This window comes from Hesperophylax consimilis, chromosome 1 (assembly GCF_061612785.1).
Source record: "Hesperophylax consimilis isolate HC1 chromosome 1, BYU_Hcon_1.0, whole genome shotgun sequence".
NCBI lineage: Eukaryota > Metazoa > Arthropoda > Insecta > Trichoptera > Limnephilidae > Hesperophylax > Hesperophylax consimilis.
The window spans coordinates 13833416-13860354 of NC_142836.1; the positions used below are offsets into that span (position 1 = coordinate 13833416).

Below are 26939 nucleotides of genomic sequence, written 5' to 3' on the forward strand. Positions count from 1 at the left end.
AAATATAAAACATACATATTTTTAAAAACATATTATAGAAAAAAGGATGACAATTAAATTAATGCAAAACGGCTATAGTTAATGATGATTACCTTTAGGAAATAGTTCATCTTTGAGATTTGGGAGGAAAGTGTTGATTCTTTCCCAGGTAACGTTCCATAGATCTGAATATCCATCTCCATCGTTAAAAACCTGCAAAACAAAATGAGATCATGACAGATATCTTCGCCCATGACATCTCTCCAGTTCAATGTTTACAAAACAAGTCTATAATGTACAAGTGTCAAGAAATTTTGAATTTGTATGCGTCTAATGTTGTGTTTTGAATTGAACAATGAGTGTATGTTTGTATTTACCTTGACAGAGTCCATGACTAGCAGCATATTCTTTAGTGACTCGAGGGTGGCCTCGTGCAGCAGGTCGGAGGAGTGTGGTCCACCCTGCAGCATGCTCCTCAGCAGTTCCAAGAGTTGCAGCCACAGTGCCGAGAAAGAGGGCCGAGAGACCAGCGGAGTCAGGTGGTGCAGGAAAACCTATACAGAAAGCAGGCTAATTAGGTAAATATAAAGATGAAGGTATTTAGCGTACAATATAAATTAGAAATTACAACAAGGAAATGGATAGAATCTGACTCTGCCCCATGCACCTACCTTGCACATGATGGTGTTGGCCCGGAGCCGCACCTCCTGGTGCCTGCCCTGCGGTCGCGCCAGCAGCGGGAACAGCACGCGGTGGAAGGCCGACTCCCACTCCTCACCGGACAGCGTCTGCAGGTCGTGCACCAGCAGTGCCCGCTGCAGGTAGGTCACCGCGCTATTGGCCACCTGCTTCCTATTGTCTGTACACAGTCTGGCTATGCCCTGCAGCAGGGGCTGCCAGGCCAGGTGCCACAGGTCACACCACTCCATTCTGGATTCTGGAACAACAAATTGTTATTTTAGCCTTGCTCAGCACAGACGCACTTCTCATTCAAATGGTATATTAGCCCCCTTTGGTGACTTGCCACACGGCACTCTGACTTTTGAGTGTGTTGTACGACATCAATAATGCCATTTTTTGTAGTACAGTAGAACCCCGTTAATTCGGACCCCGATAATTCTAAAAAACGCGTAATTCGAAATTATCACCAAAAAAATATCCACAGAAATTATTTTTCATACAAATTGCTTTTTAATTCGAAATTCGATTTTTTTTTTGTCCGCACACGAAAATTTGTTGGTGTAATTCGAAAAAATTCGATTTTTGCGAAAATAAATCATAAAATTTCGTAAATCTGAATCTAAAAGACAGACGTAGCGGTAAATCGCCGAATTTTTTTTACGTGGTTATACATCGACCTAATTAGTATTATTATTTTGTAAATCTGAATCGATTTACACAGGAATGTCGTATTTTTTCCAATTTATTTCGAATATCCGAGTTTGAAGGGCCGAGAAAATACGTTTTACGCGGAAATATGTCATAGTTTTACGAATGTACACCAAATACCTGAATTTAAGGGGTCGGCCGCGAGGAAACTCGGCCGTGAAATTTCGATTTACGCGTAAATATATCGCATTTTTACGAATTTATTTCAAACATTTGAAATTCAAATGGCCTGCCGCGACATAAATCGACCGCGAAATCTCGATTTACGCGTAAATATATCGTATTTTTACGAATTCATTTAGAATATCTGAATTTCATAATTATGAATATCTAATTTCCGCGTAAATGTATTACATTTTTACGAATTTATTTTGAATATCTGAATTTAATAATTATGAATATCCGATTTCCGCGTAAATATATCACATTTTTACGAATTTATTTCGAATAACTGAATTTAAAGGGCCGGCCGCAACAGTAATCGGCCGCGAAAATAAAGGAATAATTCGTATTAATACGAATTTACTCCTAAGATAGTACCCTGATTTGAAGGGGCGACCAAGAAACTCGATTTTCAGCAACTTTTTTTATTTTTTATTCCTAAAATTTCGAATTACGTGGGAATATGTTAATTCGAAATTTGATTTTTGGTGTCCCGTGGAATTCGAATTAACGAGGTTCTACTGTATTAGCACTCTAGTACACCCAAAAGTCACGAGCCGCCACTGGCCTGCACCTTTCTTCATTGACTTCATTGAGTGCTCCATTGGAAGTGACCCAGAGCGAGACCGAGGAAGAGGATTGGAGCAGGATGGGAAAGACGGAGGACTGGAGGTAAATGGCGAGGGACCGCAGTTAGTGGAGGAAGGCAAATGCAGAAGTTTATACCTGTGGTGCCCGGTTCTGACAGATTGCTGGTCAAGTTAGATTCCTCTCTCCACCACTTGAATATCTGTGCAGTTCGGCTGTGTAAGGTGTGCATCAGATCCAACAACTGAAAATATAATAATCAGATTTTTCTATTATGAACCAGCATAACATTTAATTTTCAGCCAATTACACATGTACATTATTTTTCAATTATTGAAGACAATATTAGCGATTCTTAAATGAAAATTTGAAACAGAAAAATCAGAAAGATACGGTCACATCTATGACTTGAACCCAGGACCCTCGTCTTGCCGGGAAGAATTTTTTTAAGAATCGCTAATATTGTCTTCACTAATTAAATATTACAATTTGAGGTTTTAATAGGGGTAAAATTCCCTTAATATACCATCATATATTCTCCTTACACTACTTTCTTCACTCATTTGCTCTACATGCCCAAACTATCTAAGCGTCCCTTTCTTAATCTTACTCATTACGTTGACATCAGCCTTGCACTCTTTGCAGATCCCCACATTTCTCACACAATCATACATGGTTTTACCACACATACGCCTTAAGGATCTCATTTCAACAGCATTCAGTCTACTTTCATCCTTTCTCTGCCAGTTTCATGCCTCACTTCCATACATCAGGGTAGGTACCAGCAATCCACTGAGAATCACTAACTTCGCTCCTTTCGACAATTTTTTGTTAGCGCCTACTGCGTTCAGTCCTCTGTTAATGGAGTTACCTGCATTTACCCTCATTTTCTCTCTTTCAATATCTGTCAGCCTTATAAATAGAATTATGTAAAATTAAAATCTGCTTTTGTATGGGACAACCGGCATATTAACAATTTTGGTATGTCAGTACACGTGATATTTCGTATCAAATATGAAATATATATATAACCATTATGTTTGATCAGAATTTGATCAAAATCTAAAACGAAAATCGGCATTTAATGGAGACTGTTCAAAAGTCAATAATTACAAATAGCACTGATGATCAGTTTGATGGTGAACAAATCATGGATTTTGAAAATTATGAACCTACAAGAGTTAGGTTGACTGTGTAAATAGCGAAAGAAAATAACCTGAATGCTGATAAGCTGATAGCCGTCGGGTACATTTTCCGCCTCACTGTCGTCGCTGCCGTCCGAGGGTCTGCTGCTGTAGCCGCCGGGCTGCGACTTCTGCACACGCCGCGCATGGCTTGCCACCTTCCTCCGCCGCCCGTGCAGGTGCGACGGACTTGTCACCTTCTCCTCGTTGGCTGTAACAATCAATCTATCTGTGACATGGGTCCACATTATGAGGGATTCATATAAAGAGACATGTAACGCAACAGTTTTACTATTAAAAATATACAAAATGTTATCAATTATACGGCTAACACAGGCGTAAGTTAGGTATGGTGTCCTTCTTCTACTGGTATTACAATGGAAGATGCGCCGAGGAACTAGGGACATTGATGCTTTCGGCACCGGTGCATACTTGGGAAACACGCGAACTAACATTCAATGCATGCCCAACATATGTGTATGGTTGGTATTTGTCACATGAAAACGAGTCGCTTCAACAACTCGTTCTTGAGTTCGACAGCTATGCTGTGGAATGGTTTTCTGACCTCTGAGTTTCCTCCCTCCTACAACATGGGTCTCTTTAAGACCAATGGTCACTCCTTCCTCTCCTCAAAACGACCCTCCACACAGCATCCTCAGAGATGATACAGGCCCTGAGGGAAATAATTTTCCTTAGGGCCTCTTGTGTGCGTTGTAAAAAAAAAAGAATTAAGCAAACTAATAATTTTATTTCAGAAAGACAAACATTCCCGGTTTACGAATAACCTGACGTGATGGAGGACTTAGCTTTTTTTTATTTTTATATTAACTCCACACAGGAGGCCCTGAAGAAAATAATTTCCCTCAGGGCCTATGTCATCTTTGGGGATGCTGTGTGGAGGGTGGAGCTAGTTGAGGAATTGAATGCACGACGCCTGGGTGGGATCCAAATGGGATGCCTACTGTCCGGTAATTTCCTTTATAAGTATGTACGAGCCATTGAATAGAAAATAAAGAGGAAGTTCCCTAATAATACAGAAAGAGAAAACAAATAAATTACTAATTAGCATTGCATAGTTAGACTCTTCTCTTGCCATCGGCATCCCTTGTTAGACAGAGACTAGAACAATTTCATCGCCTACATTCTGTTTTTAAAACCACATTGTCAAAATCCAATAGTATTACGTTACGTATCGACGCCATTGTTGACGGTCCATTTTTTTTTTAACTGTCAGTTGGCTAATTATAGATTATTACCTTAAAAACAATATAAATTTTATTTAATAAACATTCAAGATGTCGCATAAGTGTTCAGCAAATGATTATAACAGCTTTTAGAATAAAAAAAAGGCAGGACTATCCAATGTTAGTGAAATTTTATGGAAGCATTCATCAAAATAAATTAATTTATGTGATCGTTTAGACAACTTTTAGCGTACGATATTTAAGTATGCTGTTAGTTATTGTATTCACCGAGAAAATTATTCTTTATGATAAAAAACAGCCAAATTATAATTTAAAAACATATATTTAATTTTCAACATAGTCACCGTTAAAGCTAACACATTTCTTCCAATGTGTAACAAGTATTTTCATCATTCCGTCACTGAAAAATTCTTCTGACGTTTCTCGAAACCAGGACTTGACAGCTGCCTTCACCTCATCGTCCGAGGTGTAATGATTACCCTTGAGGTCTTTCTTGAGTAGAGGTAAAAAATAAATATCAACAGGCGAAAGATTGGGGAAACAAGGACGGTGTGGAATCGGTTCTAACTTCGGGTTTCGCAGAGCCTCTTCAGTTACGCGTGGGGTGTGGGAACGAGTGTTGTAATGTTGCAAGATTATTAGCGCCAGGTTGCCTCTAACACGACATACTCGACGTCGGAGGTGTTTTAGAGTCTGTATGTACCGAGAAGAATTTACCGTTGCCACTCGTTCCAGATTACCAGTCACATAAACTCAGTGAGCATGCTAAAAACGTTTTCGCCTGAGGAGAAGAAGACTGTCGATATTTTGTCTTTTCTTGTTTCATTAACAATTAAGGCTTTTCCAGGCTCGCAATCACGAAATTTTACTACCCATCGATTTTCAGTAGACCTATCAACAGCATCATCACCATAAGCAGCCTTTAAACAATGATGAATCTCAGTAGACGTCCCTTTTTCAGCAGTTAAAAATTCTAAAACAGCACGCTGTTTAACTCGCGTTGACAAACACTAGAACACGTCTCCATACTTCTGCTTCTCTAAATACACTGAATGAATGCAACGACCTTAAACCTACGCATGCGTATTGAGGGGGGATGTTACTTCCACATGCCACCTGGCGCACTTTGAAAGATTTATGAGAAATAATTGTTGTTGCCCCAAATGTTGAGCCACCGAGTAATAACCATGGAAACGGTCTGGCATTGCCAACATCTTGGCAGCCATTTGGACAGAATTTTTTATTGGTATGCCAAGTATGTATTCTCTTAGGTATTTTATTTAGTCAATGGTAACAGAATTAACTTTTCAAAATTGGAACAAAGAATGTGTTGAGAACATTTTTAATCCAGGCAAGCAATTATGTAGGTACCTACCTACCTACCTATTAGCAGTTTTGTTAACAGTAGACTTTGTGTTCAAGGTATGTAGAACATGTATACTTAACAAGGTTCGCTTACACAGGCACTTTTCATTAAAAAAAACGCATCAGGCGGCTCACAAGTTGGTGACGTAGCTCGAAATCTAAAAGGAATGATCTCCTTTATTTTTCACTAGGTATATAATACGTGTAATTGTTGGTAATTTGAGTTGAATTTAAGTCGACAATTTTTTTTTTTTAACAGTAACTTTAACGGTGAATGGTAGAAAAAGTCAAGGACACCCTAGGAAGACATGGCGCGACCAAGTGAAACAAATACTTTAAAAATAAACTGATTATTAACAATAATACTATTCCCACCTTAACGCCTTCAGTAATCATTAAAATCAAAAAGATTTTTTTTATCCACATGTCTGGTTTCCACATAAAATAAATCGTATTTATTTTCACCCAAGTCTTTTCTGCAGGTAAAGTTTCCACAAGTTATCTTGGGTGTGGGAATTTCCGCACATAATAACCGCCTGAGTATATTCGTGCGTAATTTTTAAGCCTTTAAAACTACACCCAGTTTTCAGGTATACTTGAATTCACAATATCAAACTTTACTCCAAACCATTCATAACCCCGAGCAACGCCGGGTTATGAACCACCACAAGTTTAAAAAAAATAAATTATTTATGGCTTTTTCACAAGGAAGTAGGTTGGTTGGTATGGTTGTTTCATAGATAACAAGGAGGATGGGTCATGAACCATTATTAGCATCAAACCGTGCACACAATGCGTGTTGCCAACATTGTTCACCCATACTGCTGCAAATCGCTTCTACACACAGCGGCGCCCATATTTTGTTTTACCTACACACCAAAAGCATAACTTTCCATGAAGTTTGGTTGTCGCCACCATGCGGTATCTCCCGTTCTTTCCACTATCCAAAGCTCTTTGTGATAGTCATTCTTCAAATCAACTGTAAAACAGGCAACCTAGTTAAAAGTGCTTACTTCCATGGAGACTGGCCTCAACGAACGTTCGTATGCAGTTGACACACGCCTCGAAGTTGTACGGCGTGATGTGTGCCACGTCGCGCACAATGAAGGCAAGGCACTCCCAGCACTTGAGTAGGGCACGTGCATCGTGTGGGCGCAGGCTGCATGGGTGGATCAGCGGATCCTCCATCATGCGCGAGGGAGGATTGCTCTGGTTTGTGGAGTCTTTGCCTCCCACCTGTTATCAAAATTACCATAAACATTTTCTAAGAAAGTCAATCTCTTTGTAGTTTTTTATGTGTACAAAATTAGTGTTCTAATAAAAAGCAAATATTTTTTAATATTAACAAAAAGATTTTCATTTCCAACCTTATGCTGTTTAATATGAATCTATTGAAAGTATTATCCCGACTGGTGATGCTGTACACTGTAAAAGTGGCAAGAGCATCCTACTGCTGAGTTTGGCGCCCGTAGATGCACGAAAAAATCTTTCGACGGATTGCAATCTTTGGGAATCAGATGGGAAAAACTGTGCTTGTTCTACCTGAATTTAGAGGAAGATGCTCCAAAGAAGTAGCTGTTGATGCGTTCAGCACCAATACACTGCTGAGACACAGGTTAAAGGCTTGTCCAACGATTGAACCGTTTTAAGGTAAAATAGCATTATCGAAATAATGCCGTTTTTGTGAAGATACATCTGACCACGTTCACAGCAAATACTGTTTTAAAATTTCAACCACAGCGCAAAGCCATGGTTACAGCCGGTAGCACGCTCTCAATACAAGTCGGCTATTTAAATGAAACTGAGAGATTGCGCGATCGGCGCTTGGTATAGACGTCATTATTATAGTGATAAAGTCATATTTCGGCTTGGTGTTATTTGTTAATATGTTGTAACATGTCTGGAAATTTAAATTTTATTGTCATTTTTGTAAGTGAAATTAAAAAATATTGATTTATGATATTTTTGTTTTGTCTTTTATGTGTATTGTACTCAAAACTTATGAATGAATTGATTAAAATACATAAAACCAATCAAATGAAATTTTTGACAGCCTTTATCTCAGAAATAACTTTTTCACATAAGCGCTCGGCTGAGGATTGGTTTGTCAGCTTTTGTGGTTTGTCTCAAGGGTCTCTTCCACAATGCGTATTATGGGAAGTGGTGATGTATTAATAGGGCCACACTTACCAATATCCAGCCCTGTGTCTGAGGGGAGTGAGATATTTCACTATCAGAAGTGTAGCCACGATCAGTGCTCACCGAGTCATCTTCTGAACTCATTGCGCCATCAGATTTACTACCTGTTAAAATAAACAGTACTTCATTATTTTATGTATCAATCGTCGAAGTAATGTCTTGTTTAAAAACAGATAAAATATGTATGTTTTTTATATTGGCTGACAAAGAGTTACCACTGATAAAAGTTCCATTGAAACCTCTCCCTCTTTCTCATAAACAATGCATGTAAAAGAAAGAGGTTGTGACGTAGCTCTCATTGGCAGGACCCTGTGTTAAGATTTAGTGAGCATAATTACCGGCAACGCTGTCATCTTCCTTGAGATGCATAGCTCCTGCTCCGGTAGTCTCCAGCAGTGTGAACACAATAGTCCAGTCGTCGGCACTGTGTATGTTCTGTGCTGAGGTCTTCACCAACTCAAACAGGCCAACCGCTATCTGTAATTTTAATCAAAGATACACATCAACAACAGATCTCATAATTTCATCTATCCCATTTCACAAACTAAAATGACAGATCACTCTGTTAAAAGTTAAATTTGTCAATCTTATTAGATTGGGCAAATTTTGGCATAAAGTTAAACGTTCTATTTACATGATTTAAAATCTGCTAAGCACGATCAATTTTCAAGTTTTGTTTCACATGTGACAGAAAAAAGAAAATGATGACATAAAAGATTTATACAAATTGGATAGAAAATATGTTGTTCCTTGACATTGAGCACACTCTTTTTATATCAAAATTGTTGGTGAAATGGAAATGTTTAATTCTTCACTTAGCCCGTAGTCCTACTGGCTTGGTAACGCCATGAAATTGGCAAAAACCGGAAAAGTAAAGTACGCAGAAAAGTAAAGTTCACATTCAAGTTTAAAAAACAAAGGTTTGTAGAGCAGCCATTGTGGGATTTTTCTGCGCAGGGTTTCCGGTTTTTGTCAATTTCGTACCATTACCGAGCCAAGTCTAAGTACTACTACTTCTACTCGACGGGCTAAGTCCTCTGATAAGTGTAAATTCTTACTTACTAAGCATTTAATACCTTTCTATTAGTGGAAGTGACTTCTGAAGCAGACCAATGTGACCAACAAATAATAATGATAATATAAATCAAGTTCAACTCACCCTACTGGAAATTGAGTGGTATACAGGATAAGTGAGCTGTAGAAAAGCCTTGAGTGAGCGCAGCACAATACTGGCGCACTCCTCACTCCTCATCAGGCAGATGGCGAGCCTCAGCAGTCCCGTGGAGGAGCGCTCCAGCAGGCCCGAGGAGCTCCCCACCACTCCCAGCCTCTCCAGCGGCAAGGGGGCGCCGACCTCCTGAGGGCCTAGCCCTGAGGATGCGGCCCCCGCGACCATGAGCCCCGTGACATGTGCCTCCGTAGCTTGCCATATGTTAGACACACGGTCCCTGCAAATGTCACAACTGTTGATTTATTTGTTCCAATCAAGAACTAAGAAGCTAGACAATATAATTTCTGCATTGAGTGTAGAGTAGCACAGAGTAAGGAGAATGAAGTCTCACCGATTTTGGATGACAATCTGGATCAAAACCTCCAAGAAAAAGATAGTAGGATCATCCCGATAAGTTTGCCCCACTGGCTTTTGTACTTCTTGTGGTTTTCCCGCTGCTATGACGTACTTCACCAATTCCTGAAAACATGTACAATAAGTATGTATGTTGTTGAGCGTTTCATATTAAACATCAATGATTCTATTCTAATTTATTTTCTACATATATGGCTATTACTAAAGCAATGCCTATTCCGACAAAATTAGTAGAACTTGGACGGCTCTGCTGGGCGGGACAAGTAACAAGAATGAAATTAAGCCGACTATCAGAGGGAAACCTAAACTTAGGCGGCTGTAATGAAGTTTTAGGAATAAGAAATTCAGAGGGAAAGGAGACCGACAGGAGTGGAGAAACTCTCAAGAAATGTAGTGCTGAAGTATTCCTACTGACCTGCAGACTATCCAGCTGCAAGAACTTGGAATCCGTCACCAGAAGTCCTTTCACATTGCACTGGGCCACCGTCTCCTGCGCCTGCTGCAGCAGCTGTGACTCCTCGGGAGAGGGTTGGCGCTGCCAGGTGGAGCCGGAGTCCGCAGACAGAGCGATGTAGGAGTAGAGCGAAGAGAGCAGGCTCGCCTCGGGTGCCCGCACTGGGGCGCTGGCCTCGCGGATTAGAGATATCTTGCCTGAGGCGGAGCAGAAGTCGTCCGCTTCCGTTAGATCCTGCAAAATTAATAATGTTACAATCCATATATCTACAGGACACGTGAGATGAAAGGAAAACGTACCGTAATTTCCTACAACAATGGTCCAAAATTACTCCATGTTTTGATTTTTCACTATAGCTTCTAAAATAAAAAGGCTTTCTCTGCAGATATTATCTGTAGAAGGAAAACTAATGTTATTTTATAATAAGTTGAAATCTTATGTTTTTTTAAATTCTGTACTATAGTTGTGTAATAATAATAATAATAATACTTGGATGACTTGTATAGCGCCGTTTTTGTGCAAAAACACCTCAAGGGCGCAAGGGATAATGTACAGAACTTTAGTCCATCAAATGATATTTTAAATTCATAAAAGATTATAATCGAAAGAAAGTTAAAGTTAGCAGCCTATAAGATTGTGTGAAATATGTCACCTACTGTTGTTCACTTGTCAATTTGACGAGTGAACAATTATGGCGAACAAAGGTGTTTCCAAACCATAAAAATATCATCAAATCTATGCTGTCTTCAGTGTGTAAACTGTTCACTAGATGACACTCGTGTTTCAAATATCGGTGTTTTCGTGCACGTGTGTATCTGGACCATAGTTGTGGCGTAATTACGGTACTAATCTTTTCACTAAATAGTTCTGGGAATAATTGTGGTACTAGTAAATAGAGAATTCTACTGACCGTAGACTGTACCTGTCAAAACATATGTAAAGATTACAATTGTACAAATTTATTTGTGGCAATAGAGCAGTGATGGGCAAAGTATGGCCCGCGGGCCAAGTCCGGCCCGCCAGGTTAGTCAATCCGGCCCGCGGCATTGTTTTGAATAACCCTACCACAATTTACCAATTGAACAAAATGTATTTTCTACGTAGATAGAACAGAACACTTTCCTTCTCATTGTGTTTTAATTACGGTATTATTGCATCTAATATTAGTTTGCACACAACCTCGCGCTTTGCAGATCGGTAGCATGGCGAATGCATGGGGATGTGAAGTGCAATGCGTGTGTTGCTCGGCTAAGTTCGGGACGAATCGGGCGCTACCATTTTCGTTTCCTCTGTTGTCAAGGTCAGTGTTCAATCGTTCAATGTTCATCAGTGTAGTTCGGACAGTCACGACGCGACGTCGCGTGCGTAGTCAATGTCAAGTCACCTCTGCGGCTGTATGCCTGGCTTGTGTTTCTATGGTTGTGCTTTTTTGGTAGTGTTTTTGACATTTTTGATCGTTACAATGGCAAGTAAAAAACGTAAAGTTGATTCAGAATGTCGTATTTTTAAAGATGAGTGGACTTGGAAATACTTTTTTACGCATATTAATACTACATCTGTGAACAGGTGTTTTCTACTATGAAGCTTCGCAAAAACAGTTTAAGAAACCGATTGACTGACCACCATTTAGCTTCACTACTGCGAATCAGCTCATCCCAGTTTTTACCAGATTATGATAAACTTTTAGAAGCTCAGCCACAGTTTCATCTGTCACATACGCCTTCATACTCTTCTAAAGAATAATCAATTTTTGTTACTTCTTTACCATTTTAGCATATAATGTACTCAATATTATGCATGGTGTAAAAATTAAAAAATAAAGTACTTATATCACTTATAAAAAATTATTTTATTATATTTTTTTTCCGGCCCGCCTAGATAATTTTTTATTTTATCTGGCCCTTTCCTTAAAAAGTTTGCCCATCTCTGCAATAGAGGCATAACTACGGTAGATATTGCAGATTCAGAGGGAAAAAAAAGATTAATAAATTTTTTGTGGCCACCTTCATAGATAAGTTATAAATTGTATTTAATTTTAAACAATTATTTGATAGAACGTAGATAGACCCTCCCTTATAACAAAAATATGTATCTTAACACCTGCAAACTTAGTTGTAAAAATAAAAAATGCGGCTAAAAGAGGAACTAAATTACCAACAATTTTGTGACAAGTGGTGACAATATAAACATAATTTCAGTGAAAAGGAAATAAGGAATGGACAGTTATAACCTCTACTTAAGGCCAGGTTCACGAAAATTGGAATAATATTTCAGGGATGAGAGATATGAGGTAACTAGCTACGGGGAAGTGTAAAGCATCATTGCTTACCGGGCTAGCTATGAAAGAAATACTAAACATTAACCTCAATGACATTTTTTTTTCCATTTGTTCGGTATTTTTTGCCAAATATAATCAGAGTATCTCCACAAAATCAACAATCTCATGCAAATATTCTCCACGATTTAGTATTTTTTTAATATTTTGACTTTTCATTACTTCCTTTATTTAACTGTCAATTAACATGCAATTATTCTTTATGGTATATTTATACCGCTGATATTTTATAAATAAGTTACAATAGCGAGTCGGAAACAAAGGGAAGTCATTCTTTCTCACACTATAATAGGAGTATGAAAAAGTATAGAAAGGCGGAAAAACGCATTGTGTAAAACGCGAAACACAATTCCGGTGTAGGTGAACTCCATAATATTTTACACTGTAGGTTGCTGGCCTAGCGATAGGCGACTCGGTGGATGTTGTAAAAAAATCAACTTGACTATGAGGTTATACATAATAATGTAACGGCTAACCATTACTATGGCCTTTTTTCTGATGTGCCTACATGTTTACGAAACTTTTTTGCAGCAAAAAAGAATAACCTCTCCCCTTAACATTCTCTTTTACACTGACTGAATATTATTCGAGAAGCTTTTGATATATTTAAATATGGCTTTTATTTATTTAAGGAATTTTTAGGTGCCTTTTAATTTTTTTTAAATAATATGGGGTTTAGATATCGTTGATGTTGTAACAATGGATATTTTTATAATTCTCCTGTACTTAGAATTAAAGGATGTAGCCCATAGACATATGAATATTAGTAGATCTGCCCTAAGTGATTAAAAGCGTATTATTCCCCACTCCCCCATACCGGTTCCATTGGAGCCGGCTGGGCTCGCGTATGGCCTCCCATGAATCTAGAAAATGTGACATCATCATTCTTGTGCGAACTAGCGTCGAGCTATGGTCGAGGCATCATCGGTTCATTTTACGAAATAACACGGCAAAATGGTGGCTTGTGCTATGAAATCTTGTAAAAATAGATGTGAAAAAGAGAATAAACCCAATTGTCGTATTACATTCCATATGTAAGCATTATTTTAAGCTTATTCACATCGTATAATATGGATCAGTTGTAGAAACATATACTATCACATCGAGATACATCTGGACGCAAAATACAAAGCCGTTTGAATAAGAATCAGGGATGTGCCGTCGCCTTTTGCTCTTTGATAAAATACATAATTGTATCATTTGGAACTTCTATTTTTCATCTGTTATATCTTGCTGGAACTCCGAGGTATTAATAAAGGATAATAAACCAATCATTTTTAAATTTATTCCACTTTAATGGCGTTATTACTAAACGAGTTTTGAATTTTACACAACTCATAAACAACACTTAGGACGGGTTGTTTCGGAGAATTTGAACAATTCATCAAATTTCAACATTCATTTTCGGGTTCTGTGAAAGTCCTATTCAAGTTCTGTTATTATATCATTGTAGGCTAGTTGCTTGACAAAACTGAAATAAAAACAGAACTTGAAAAAATCTTTCACAGAACTTGAAAATAAACGTTGAAATTTGATGAATTGTTTAAATTCTCCGAAACAACCCGTCCTTAATATAGGATAAATGGTTGGTTATCAATTGTGAAAAATTGGTATGTTTGGAAGTAAAATGTAGATACAGTGAGCATGTTTGGAATGAAACATGTATGTGTCATTTTGCTGTCCGATGATATTTTTTATCTATTGAAATTAAAAATATTATATTTTTTTATCGCACGTCGCCACTGATCATATATTATCTTTGGATCATACTATCACACGTCGCAACGGACCACGTGTTAGGTACGCGCTTGTTTCGTATGTACGGTACTGCTGGAACGAGAAGGAGTGCATATCACGTATTGCACTAGGTTATACCGAGTGGCGATGTGTGATAGAAAATCATGTTTTTTGTTTTTAATTGAAAAAGTGTTATCAGACGGCAAAATGATGTCAAATGATGATGAAATTTTTACTCCAAATACTCTTAGGAATCGCTGGTAAAAGCTGTGTGTATATAATTTCATTTGTTTTTTTAGTTGTTTTACTTTTCTATTATCTTCTTAAAAGTGAAATGTTATACATTTTATTAAAAGTTTAATTATTTTATTATTAATAGGAACATAGCGGTTGTGACAACCCTCCAACATTGGTCGAATGTAGCGATTCTCAAGTGTGCGCATCGTTGTTTACTGGGAAGTAAATTATGAAACATTTATAAAAGTGTCTTAACTAAATACGTCAACAAAATATTCGACTCTGAAAATAGAAGAAATTTACTTTGACGAATTTGCACGCAAATTTGTTCATAACGTGGCGAGTAATTTGCGCTCCCATATAAAAATGTCTATTCATTCAAAAGCAGATTTTACTTTTAAGAACTAAATGGTGATATTATAATGCGAGATGCCTAAATACTGTAAGATTGATTTATTGACGAATCACAGTCAGCTTTCCCCTCTGCGTTCCCCAACTGTTGATTTTACCCCTCACCTCGAAGTTTTAGTCTATTAATATTCATATGTCTGTGATGTAGCCGAACTTAAAGCCATTTTTAAATATTCTGTAAATATTTATTTATGCAATTGTTTTAAACATTGTAACATATTTTCATCCCCCGAGGTACTGAAAACATTATTTATTTTTAACCTACTTTTATTTTGTGATAAACAAAATAGAGATTGTCTAAACTTTGAATCGAAAACAATTGTTTTGCGCGGTGTGCGAAATTTTGCTCTTAAATCAGGCAATAAATACATAATAATATGTAAGTACTTACTTTGGGTAGTAGGCGCGCCCTGAACAGTGCAAGGATAACCTCAAGGATGTGTTTCCATCCCTCGCGCAGGGAGTTGGCGTGACGATGGCACACGCAGAATACTTTCTTGAGGGCACAGCGGCTCTTGGCGGACTGACCGAGCGACGCTCCTATAAAATTAAAATAACAGTTTGTGGTAAATTTGTCTAATTCCGCTGCATGCAAAGGCTCGATAAAAAAATAACACTTGATTTCAACTTAAATATCGAAAGGAGACAACTATTTAACTGGGGGGGTGGGTTTAAGTAAACAAGCACAAAACAAGTTTTTAAAGATTAGTTTGGTTATTTTAATAATTTGTGTGTATCCTTAAAACTAGAACCACATTCGCTCATCGCTCCTAAAATATACAATGCATTGAACACCGATATAAAGTCAAATAATTCTATATCCCTTTTTATTCAATCTAATCAGTGTTGGCTATTTGAAAGGGGACGAGCTTTCTTTAAAGAATACATGACTTCATAATACTGTTAAAAGAAAAAGTTTTAACCTCCTATTTTTTTTTATATCGCTAAATTCAAATGTGACAATGTGAACGGATATAGAAACATTTCTATATAAGTACGTACCACGATTAACCTGTGTTAAAGAAAAAAAAGCCAGCCGAGGAATTGAACACACTACGCTTGAGTGGGACCTAAGCGCGATGTCAACTCGGCCACCGACCAAACTTAACTTTGAGAAAAAATGAAACTTTAATGCATCTTTTACCATCTCCCACCATATAAATAGTTTATTATTGTAGTAATAAAGAGAAACTAAAAATGTGTTTATTGAAGTGAAACTTCTTTAGGCGCGTAATTCGGGGACGGAGTAAAACCGAGTCAGGATCGACACGAAAATGCGGGTACCCCCACCACCGCTCACCGTTCACTGTCCCTCTCTCACCATATGCGCTTGTTGAGGTGGGGGAGCCGCTCACGAACGTTCTCTCCCGACACGGGACAACAATCGATGCAGTTTTTGCACGATTCATTAAGGATTTAAGTGCTCATGTATATATCTCGCACTTTAGTTACCATAACCCAATTATCACGACATTAGGAAATGATATTCATGAAATTGACAATGAAAATGGCACATGATTGGTAAATTGTCATTGTAATTTCTTTGTAATTTTTAATTGTAATATTGTTATTTATGTAATATTGTATACTTGTGAATAAATTGAAAATTTTTGGAACTATACATTAATCTAACGTCATTCATCTATAAGAAAATATTAGAAAAAGCAAATCCATGCTTCGTCGTTGAATTATTTAACCTCTAATTTTCAAACTAACCTAAGAGAGAAAATAGAGAGAGAGGAATACTAGAAGTTTCACTTCTGTCTTGCGTAGGCTTGACACACCCACTTTTTTTTCTGTATATTATGCCAAGTTATTTGGTGTTGTTTTTATGATACAATACAATAAAAATGATGGAGTTTTACCTACCATTAAAACTCTTATTATGTTGTCTTGCTTATCCAGAATATATAATGTGAGATATCGCGCTTATTTCTCGCCAGCGCCGTCGCATCTGCTGCCGTAATCTTGAATTTCCCGCCTTTCTTTTTGTAAACACCCTTCAGTTGTCTATTGTCACCTTAGCAGTTGATATCTTGATTCAATTTGGACTCACCAAGCAGAGCTTAAGTATATTCTGGATAAGCAAGACAACATAATAAGAGTTTTAATGTTAGGTAAAACTCCATCATTATGTGTGTCGTTGCTTATCCAGAATATATAATGTGAGAAGTGTTTGTTATCGCTTGGTGACAATTCTAAACCCAAAATTGTGACTATTACTGTATTGCTTGAAATAACTTAGTCAAAGACTGAGAGTGAATGGGGGGATTCAGCACCTCAACATTGAGAACTCTGATTTGCTTTCTATAATATTTCTTGAAAGTGTTTTCTGAACGCCAGTTTCCTCTTTCCAAAATGGTGTCTATAGGGCACTCTTCCAGCCAACTCCTTGAGGCTACTGCTGATCTCAAACTCCCAGGGGAGGTGTCAATCCCAGCGTCCTTCAAAATAGTTTTAATCCATCCACCAATAACAGTTCTTGAGGCTGGTCTTGCAGGCCCCAGTGTGGAAATAAACAGACACTCAACACCAGCTTCATGTCTCCTGTTCTGACTCAAGAACATAAGTTTTCTCAACCAAAATATAGGATCAATATTACGATCCTCTGCTTTGCAAAGCTTCCAACCAGACTGTCTATGTGTAGAGGTGTCCGTCTTAGAACCAAAAATTGGCCATAATATAATGTGATCATCATTGTCAACAAGATTATCAGGAGATGTATGTAGCAAGGTCAGATCATGAACTCATCTTCCTGACGTCAGTAGTAAAATAACAGCACATCTACGAGATGCTTCGAAAAGAGTCAGGTCCTTTGGAGGATTTTTACAAAGCCAAGACACCAAGAGTCCTGGATCCCAAGTAAATGCTCTAGGCTTCTCATTTACAGAATTCCTTATACCTCTCATCACTCGCTTGACCAAGGGATGATTACTAGTCCTCAAATCGCCATTGGGGTCACACAAAACCGACACTGCAGACTTGTGAAGCGCTATGGTACTGGGAGCCAAGCCTTTTTTCATTCTTAGGTATGCTAAAAACCGTGCCAGCTGAGATTCCGAAGGGTTATTAGGACAGGTATTGTTAATGGAGCACCATTCCTTCCAGCTCTTCCATGCCATGTGATAAGTTGAAAGCGTAGATTTGCGCCAACCCGCATTCAACAGAGCTTTCTCTTGCTGTGACCAATCGTTCAATGCTTCACTCCACCCCCAATCTTCCACACCTGTAATTGGAGCTTCTGGACCTGTTGAGGATGAAGTCCTGTCGATAAGTCTATCAAGTTGTCGACCAACATGGGTATTATGTGAGGTTGGTCTAGGGCTCTTTTCTTTAGGTCTGGTAACCAAAACACTTTTGGCCAATCTGGGGCTACAACCAGATACACCCCTGACGACTTGTTCAGGTGTGCCAGCACTCGTGACATTAAGCAGGGGGGAGGAAAGATCCATGCCAAGGGGAAATGCCAACTCCTGCTGAACGCATTGTGAAACATCGCTCTCTTGTCGTGGGGATCTATCGAGACATACTGATCCACGACGTGAGCCCTCGAAGAAGCGAATAGATCCACTACTGGACTGCCCCACTTGTGAAAGACAGCTCCTACCGCTGGGGGTAGGAGGTGCCATTCTGGTAACGTTATCCCTCGGGATAGATGATCCGCGAGGCCATTGTAGCGTCCCGGCAAATACTGCACTTGTAAAGAGATTCTGTGCTTGTCCAAAAGCGCAAGAATCTGAAATGTCAGATGAAGGAGACCCATTGACTTGGTGCCTCCCTCGTTCCTCAAGTAGGCTACGACTGTCCTGTTGTCTGATTGAATGAGTAACGAAGAACTTCTCGAATTCTGAGTCAGAGACGTTAAGGCATTTAAGATTGCTGTCATCTCCTTCATGTTGCAATGTCCCCCCCCTCTGACTGTCTGTCCAACAACCCGACAGAGGTACATCGTCGATCAGGGCTCCCCAGCCGTGATCCGCCGCATCCGTGGTCAGAAAATGTGTTGGGCTGGGAACATGAAGAGTTGAAACATGATCTAAGTTGTTCATCCACCATTTCATTTCCGACAAGACTTCCTTTTTTATCGGAGATTTCTGCTGAGGGGTCAGCTTCAGCATTAACTGCAACTGTAATTGTATCAGTCGAGTATGGAGTCGACCTCTGGGGACCACAAAGGTAGCAAAATTCAACTTTCCTAAAATACTCTGAGCTTCTTTCAGAGTCCATCTTCCCTTTGTCACGAGGCTCTGAAGTGAGTTCCAAAGACCTTGTCGTCTGTATTTGGTTAAGGTCTTCTGATTCAGATGGGGGTTCCAAACAATTCCTAGATATTCCACTGACTGTGCTGGCTGACGGACACACTTTTGGAAATTTACCAACCAACCTAACCGCTCCAATAATTGAAGAGCTTCTCGTGTTTGACTGAGGAGGACCTCTCTGGTCTGATGAGCCAGGAGAAAGTCGTCTAGGTACACAATGATCCTGATACCCCGTCTCCGCAGGATTTCTGCAATCCAATTTGTGATGGCTGCAAAGGCCTGTGGTGCACTGCTCAGGCCTTGAGGCAGGCATGTCACCTGTAAGTGAAGGCCTCCGTAATACAATCTCAGAAAGCAACGGTGAGCTTTTGCGACCGGTATGTGGAAGTAGGCCTGTGAGAGGTCTATTTTTGTCATCCAATCGTTGGCTTGAAGAAAGTGTGGGACCTTGTGGTGAGATATCAGAGAAAACTTTTTCCAAGCTACATCTAAATTGAGAGCTTTTAAATTGAAGATTGGTCTTCTTGAGCCGTCGCTCTTTTGAACAAGAAAAAGTGTTGATAGGAAGGAGGCATTGTCGCCAGCTCTTTTCAATGTACCATCTCTCGTCATCTTTCTTATTTCGAGTGTCATTTCCGGGGTTACTTTTGTTTTGAATCTCCTTGCGAGAGCTTGGCTTGGACTTATCAACAAGGGCTTTCGGATGAATGGTATGCGGTATCCTCTTATCATACGTAAGATGGTCTCTGGGGCATCTAGGGTCCGCCATTCTATCCAATAATCCTGTAGTTGACCGGCCCGAAATGGTTGATAGTCATCTGTTGAAGCGGCCACGAGAGGTCTGCCCCCTCGCGCCACGCTTCTGTTCCCTACCCCTACCCCTCGCACGGGAGGAATACGAGGAAACGAGGGAAATGCCATCTTTTCCTTTGATGTCTGCTTGGGGGGAAAGGCAACAACCTCCTTAGAAGTTGAAGGGCGGTTGTGCGCCGAGTGGCTACCCTGAGATAGGCGCACTGGACTAAAGCACTTTGTTACACCACCCAGTTTCTGCAACTGTGCGGACAGTGCTTCTTCCCCAAAAAGATGAGTGGAAGAAGGAGGAATTCTGCTGAATAGCTTCCGTTCCACTCCAGTCTTACAGCTGCTCAAAATCTTATCTCTTCTGTGCTGAATGATTTCAGCTCGCTTTCCGCAGGTTATCTGCAAGATATCGTCAGAGCATTTTATAAACTCGGAGTCCTCTCCTAACAGGCTGTCCAGTTGTTCCTCTAAAGCCTCGCCTGACAGAGAACTTTCTGAACTGCTTCCCCATTTGATGAGTTTTTGGAGAGCCTGTTGAAGGCACTCTCTCTGCTTCAATGAGGCATGCGTTACCGCAGCCAGCATCTTTTCCATAGCCGGAAATAGTGAGGCGTGTTATATTGGTGAGGCGGTGTCAAATGCCAGCACCTCGCAGTTCACCTCCAGCTCCTTGAAGCCTGGATCAGCTAAATATTCCTTTAAAGCGGATGCGTAGCGGACATTGGCCCACTCGCTCGAGTTGAAGCGTTGGAGATTCTCCACCAAACCCAGATGTGTTGCAGAAGGTTTTGGCGCTGCAAACTCCTTCAGAACAGTAGAGGGACCCGGCATCTGATACTGCCTTTCAGGCGACAACGAGCAAACGCTCCCAGATGCATGCGAGGGTGCCACTATACTTGGCGTGCTGACAGTGGCTTCCTGCGTTGACCTGTCCATGACAAAATCTTGCAGGGTCTTGACTTGACATGCTAATCTTTTGAGCAGATGTCTGTCATTCCGCTTACGTCTCTTCGTTCGCCTGCGTCGCCTACTATTTTGCGACGCCGAACCGCTAGATTGCGAGCTCGACGAACTTGTTGATATTGAACGGCGTCGCCTCTTTCGATCACGTCGTTTAGAGGTTACGTCATCTTCTATATGGTCCTTGTCTGAGGCCATTTTAACCCCGTGCACAAAATGAAGACGCTAATAACTGTCAAAAATGTTCGCACTCACTTCACTTCACTTAGCACTAATTTTCATAAAAAATTACGACAATTTGTGGGTAGCAACAGATATTCTTTTCGTTAAAACAATCCCAAACGAAAATTACACGACCGGCGTGGGTAAAAAAACGCCAAAATTGAATCAAGATGGCGTCTCAGGACTCCAACTGCTAAGGTGACGATAGACAACTGAAGGGTGTTACAAAAAGAAAGGCGGGAAATTCAAGATTACGGCAGCAGATGCGACGGCGCTGGCGAGAAATAAGCGCGATATCTCACATTATATATTCTGGATAAGCAACGACACACATAATGGAAAACCTAAGAAAAGTGGTGGATGAAGAATTACATATTCTCAAAGTTTTTGACATTCACGGCCAATAATAAAAGTATTATAGCGAGTTGCGGCCAGTAGAAGTTGTGTTGTTGGCTTTTCCGTAATTAATTACCGAAATATTTTTATTTATTATGTTTGTTGACTTGAATGTTTTCATTTTGAGTGTTTATTGTTTTAATTTATTATGTTTGTTGACTTGAATGTTTTCATTGTATTCATGTATTTTGAAAACTCAAAATTACTTAAGAATCATAGTGGCAACGTATAGTTAAGTGAGTTGATCTGTAACAGTAATTGAGTGCTTTACCTATAGAGATGTAATGCAGGCTCTCAGGCAGACTAAGCAGCCCCGTGAACTTGCAGAGGCTGAGCACAATGGTGTCCAGTTCGCTGGTAAGAGAGTAGTGCGCCACGATGGAGGCGCACTTGTCGAAGCCCTCCAGCGCGCGCGAGTACAGGTTTGGCTCCGATGACTTTTCAAAGATGGAAGACAGGGCGGCCACCTAGCAACAAAAAAAAAACATTAAATTAAATTTTAAAGTTTTCTTGTATCCACATTTAGAATATGAACCAACATGCATGCGTGAAGGTCCATAACTCAATTTATAACATTATTAACAAAAACAAAAATCACGCACATATCGGTCTTTGCGGTTGGTTTCTTTAGACGAAATGTGTATTTTGCTCCAATAAATTAATGAAATAATGTAAAATGTAAGCAAGTGAAGGATATTCCTTTCTGACTTTATTTACACAGTGGATTATTTTATTTTAAGAACCTAACCTAACTTTGCAGTTTTCAAAAACAGGGTACAGTATGTTCATGGAGGTAGACTCATTGGTCCCACACATTACAACATCTGGACAACTTCGTCAGAGACGATTTAGAAACATACTTGTCATAAGCAATGAAATCACAGGATGTGTAGGACAAGTATGTATGTATCTAAATCATACATACATAGGTACTTGTCCTACACAACCTGTGATTGCATTACTCATCATACTTGTCATAAGCAATGCAATCACAGTTTGTGTAGGATAAGTATGTATGTATCTAAATCATCTATTTTCACAGGAAAATATGTATTGTAAATTGACAAGTTACCATAATGTTTTGCATATGTTGCGTACGTGGGACCAATGTGTCTTCCATAATAACACGGTAGACAGGGATTGCATTATCTTCTTCCCAGTCTTGCTGGATTAAAAACCTTAAAAAATATAGCAAAAATACTCACCAGAGGTCCCCAAGTGAGCATAAACAGTTGCTTGTCGAAAGCACCTGAAGGAGAATGTACAAAGAGACCCTCTTTGGTGGTCCCTCTTCGTAGCAGCACCTTCCACATGTAGTTCTCCTTCACTATTCCAGTGCGCTCTGCCGGCATAACTATTTCTTCATTCCTGAGAGACAGAAACGAGGTTCATTAATTGTCAGTAAATGGGTAATCACTACCTGTTAACTTTGGTCCTCCATCAATAGAATAACATAGCCGTTGTGCCAACATAATTGGCAGATGGGTGTATCTTACAGTAGGAGACCGGCAGGATTGGAGGTGTTTCTTGGAGGTGAACAAGACTATTCGTTGTAGTGCCCATGATGTATGAAATAGTATCTTACTTGATAGAATTGAAGACGGCCTCAAGCATTTTGGGATCAAAGTCATTGCTTCCGTTGCAGCCCCTCAGGTTGCGTACAAACTCCTCCACCGTCATGGGGATGTTGAGCTTCTTGGCGTTATGGTTGTGCTGGTCCATGTTCAGCATGATGATGGCATAGGCGAGGCGGAAGGCCGCATCCGTGTTCGCAAATGGATTTCCATTGCACTCCTACAACATAATTAGAAAGAAATCAATAGTGGAATTTTGTTGTTAATGGGAGAGGCTCGGTTCAGAAACTCACCCAGAGACTAGGTTTTTGGTATACTATTTCAAGGCAATGAATCAAAACATTAGAAATCACAAACATTACAATATATCGACTTGTTAATAGAAGAAGCAATTATGAGAGAGTTATTTACTCTTATTAGTTCATACTTACATGCCAATGTTCTGAAAAGTGTTCCATGACGAGGAATATAAGTGGCGCCTCTCCCGGTAGTCGGAAGGTTTCCAGATAGAGGCGGAGGGCTTGGTCCACTCTGAGGCCAGTCATGTCAAAGCTTGCGGCGTAGGTAGCAAGGATTCGCGACTCCACATTCTTCTTTTTGGAAATATATTCACCTATTCAAACAATTTCCATTACATACTCATTGAAATTCAATAATTATGACTGAGGATGATAAGTTTAAAGTGTTTTGTATGAAGAAATAAGAAATTAATTAATACCTATCATCTTTTTATCTAGTCCTGGATTGTTTCGCAGGAAATGAGCAATCTCCAGGGGATCCAGTGGAGTAGTCAATATTCCATGTTCCTGTAGGAATTCGATTCCTTTCTCGGGCTTTTGGTTAAAATGCTCGGTACCTGTAGCTATCCACTGAAAAGTTAGAATGAATGATTAGATAGACAGTAATAATTTTATGTATCTCTCATATGGATATTTTATTGAAATCTTATGTTTAGAGAAAGTGCTTACCCTCTTTTTGTTCTTGGTATCTTCCAGGTGATGTTCAGTGGGCAGGTTAGCATTTGGCTTATGTCTCCCCATCTTAGCACTGCTTATATACTGACTTATATCATGAACAACAATATCATCTCCATTCTCAAAAGAATCGCACATATCTATGGCAACTTGTCCCGTATCATCGGTGCCATTGAAGGCGTCATTGATAATTTTTTCATTTGATTTAATCTGATGACAGTTAGCTTCAATGGAATCTATGACAGTAAACAGAGCATCCAATGCCAGCGTGTGATAGTTATGAACTCCGGCAGTGACAATAGTTTTGGATAATAGCTTGGTTATGTCTTCAAGTAAATTGGAGCAGTAAATATCACAGTCATAATTGAGATACAATTCTGTACAAAGCCCAGGAATTCGCCACATTTGAGCAATGCTTTCCAGAGCCAGGTGTGTTATTTCTTTGGACTCGTAAGAATTCTTGGCACTGTCGGACATTATGATCTCTACTAGTTTTGAAAAGAATGCCTCTAGTTGGAGTTTAAGATGGGTGCGGAGGGATTCAAACAGTAAGAAAGACACTTGGAGGTCGAGAGCAAACATGGACACTCGGTCAGAGCTCAAGAGCTGAAAATAACACACAGATTTTATTAAATAACTCGTCAAACCAGATCACAGTAGTTGATAAATCAAAAATAGTATACACATGAGCATAGAGAGCACTCATAGAATAAGGTTTAACTTACACTCAGTAGATTTCTGCAAAGAGGGTCTTTGACTAGTTGCAAGAAGGAAGGGTATTTAGCCAAGTGATCAGCTCCAACTTCCAAAGCAGTTTCCACTAGACATAATCCCAAGTAAACCATGGAAGAAGTGTTTTGGGGATCCATCGGGTTACACAGAGATATTAAAAATCTGTAAACAGATATGTAAGAATAAAAGTACGCTTTAAAACACTTAAATTATTTTGTGTAACACTTAAGTGATTGAAACTATACAAGATGTATAACCTGAATAGCTCTCTAACACATACAAGTCCATAGGGTTGTAAGTTGACTTGTTCATCTTGTGATATAAATCTCACTCCTCTTGGATTAATGTAATCCTTTTCCATTTCTTCCTCTTCCTTGTACTCATTCATTCCCCCCTTTGATTGTAGAGAAACCTTTTGGCCATCCATCTCTTCTTTGGCAGATTGTTCTGGTTCACCGATGGTTACTTTTGCTGGTGTCAAATCTTCTACTACTTGACTAGCTTCCGATTCAACTACGCATTCTTCCACTGCCTTCTCTTTAAGATCCGTATCAGAACTGGACGGAGTGATGGTTTCTGAAGAATTCACACATTTCTCCACCAGATGAGTTATATACATATTTTCACTTGCTGCTAAATCCATTGAAGAATGTCTTCCATGCTTTTTGGATGGACTTTTAGACTGATCTGCTGGTAAAACTTTTGGTAAAAGGGGATCACTCTCGGTTTCGATTTGGTTACTTGCCGATTTTTCTGCATCAGTCCTGAAATATTTATTAAAAGAGCATAAAATATGTTTTTTATTTATTAGGGTGGTCCATCTGATACGCCGGATTTGATTTTGAAATGAAATTTGTAATGTAATAGAAACAAGATGTTGTTCTTTTGTATTGCAACTCCTTTTTAATAACCTCAATAACAGCAGATGACAACTGTCAAACATTAGAGTTGCCAACCTAAATAAATAAAAAATGGATGGAAATTTAAATCCGGCGTACACGATGAACCACCCTTTATTATACGCCCATATGGGCTTTTACAAACATGTACATAATAATTCAGTGGGACAGTAATCAAAATTAACATTATTTTGAATCTATGCAGCAGAAAAGTATTATCCTAACCTTAATTGGAATTTTTACTGAGATATGTTATTATAGCCTTCTTTTAAGACATTTTGAGCGGGCAGTTTTCGGCCGCGTACTAGTGCTGGTAACGGGTGATTTTTCGCGTAATTTCGCGCTAACGTAGACCTCTAGAAAAATTGCGATAACTTCAAAAATATTTGTTTGATTTCAATAATTCTTTTTGCAAATTATTTATTTTATTTCATTTTATTTTATTATATTTAGAAATGTATTCTTCATCGTTAAACTAGTGCAGAATTTCACATACAGTAGGAAAGTTTTGAAAAAAATAATATTTTTTTTACATAACATCCTTTATTTTACAAATTATACACAAAAATTATTTCTAAATGTAAAATAAAAATTATTATTGCATGGCTACAACCCTACAGACGCGATATAGCGAAAACTCAAGTATATTGGAACCCGTATTTTAACATGACCTGCGCTCCACTAACAATCTATCAAAAACGTATAAATACGTGATCCGCTCTCTAGCATTAATTTGCTAAAAACGTATTAATACGTGATCCGATTACAGTGTGTTAACTATATTCCTTGCAGTTGAACACATAAATACATCTAAAATTTCTGCAAAGGTGTTGCCAACTGCATGCAATAGTGCAAAGTGCCAGCGATCAAAATGATTACCAATTTTCAAAATGAAAACCATTATAATTAAAAAAATAATGATTTCGGGGGTGTCTCTCTGTGTCTGTAACTCCGGTTCTTTGAACTCTAGAACTAAGATTTGCTTTGATTTTCGAAATTGGAACTGATTGTGGGAACAATTCAGAATAGCAATAAAGGAGGTACCAAAATAATTTAATTTTTCAATGAATATTTCTGTTTTGATACAGTATTTCTTATGTTTAAAATTTAGACAGAAGTCATAATTTTTCAAGTTTACTACCCGTGTTCATACGAAAGGCACATTTCTGATTGTCTCCAAAATTGACAATGTTTGTTTATACAAATATTTTTTTTTGATAATAATACTTTCAGCTTCATAAGTCCTACAATTATAATGTATGCATTATTTAGATAATATTTGATTAAAA

At 38.9% G+C, this 26939-nt stretch overlaps 1 protein-coding gene across 1 annotated transcript in view; it reads right to left on the reverse strand.

The window, feature by feature from the left end:
- LOC149426309 (Golgi-specific brefeldin A-resistance guanine nucleotide exchange factor 1-like) overlaps positions 1–26939 on the reverse strand; it is a 32548-nt gene that overhangs the window by 2001 nt on the left and 3608 nt on the right. The window contains exons 5-24 of the mRNA XM_089635530.1: positions 25009–25515; positions 24745–24913; positions 24014–24625; positions 23764–23914; positions 23477–23658; positions 23057–23265; positions 22677–22839; positions 21743–21938; positions 15222–15370; positions 10072–10344; positions 9634–9761; positions 9231–9519; positions 8410–8548; positions 8063–8175; positions 6886–7108; positions 3335–3513; positions 2257–2362; positions 651–916; positions 357–533; positions 93–192 (exon numbers count right to left, since the gene is read on the reverse strand). Coding sequence (XP_089491656.1) covers positions 93–192; positions 357–533; positions 651–916; positions 2257–2362; positions 3335–3513; positions 6886–7108; positions 8063–8175; positions 8410–8548; positions 9231–9519; positions 9634–9761; positions 10072–10344; positions 15222–15370; positions 21743–21938; positions 22677–22839; positions 23057–23265; positions 23477–23658; positions 23764–23914; positions 24014–24625; positions 24745–24913; positions 25009–25515 — 4331 coding nt within the window. The remainder of the gene's footprint in view (positions 1–92; positions 193–356; positions 534–650; positions 917–2256; positions 2363–3334; positions 3514–6885; positions 7109–8062; positions 8176–8409; positions 8549–9230; positions 9520–9633; positions 9762–10071; positions 10345–15221; positions 15371–21742; positions 21939–22676; positions 22840–23056; positions 23266–23476; positions 23659–23763; positions 23915–24013; positions 24626–24744; positions 24914–25008; positions 25516–26939) is intronic.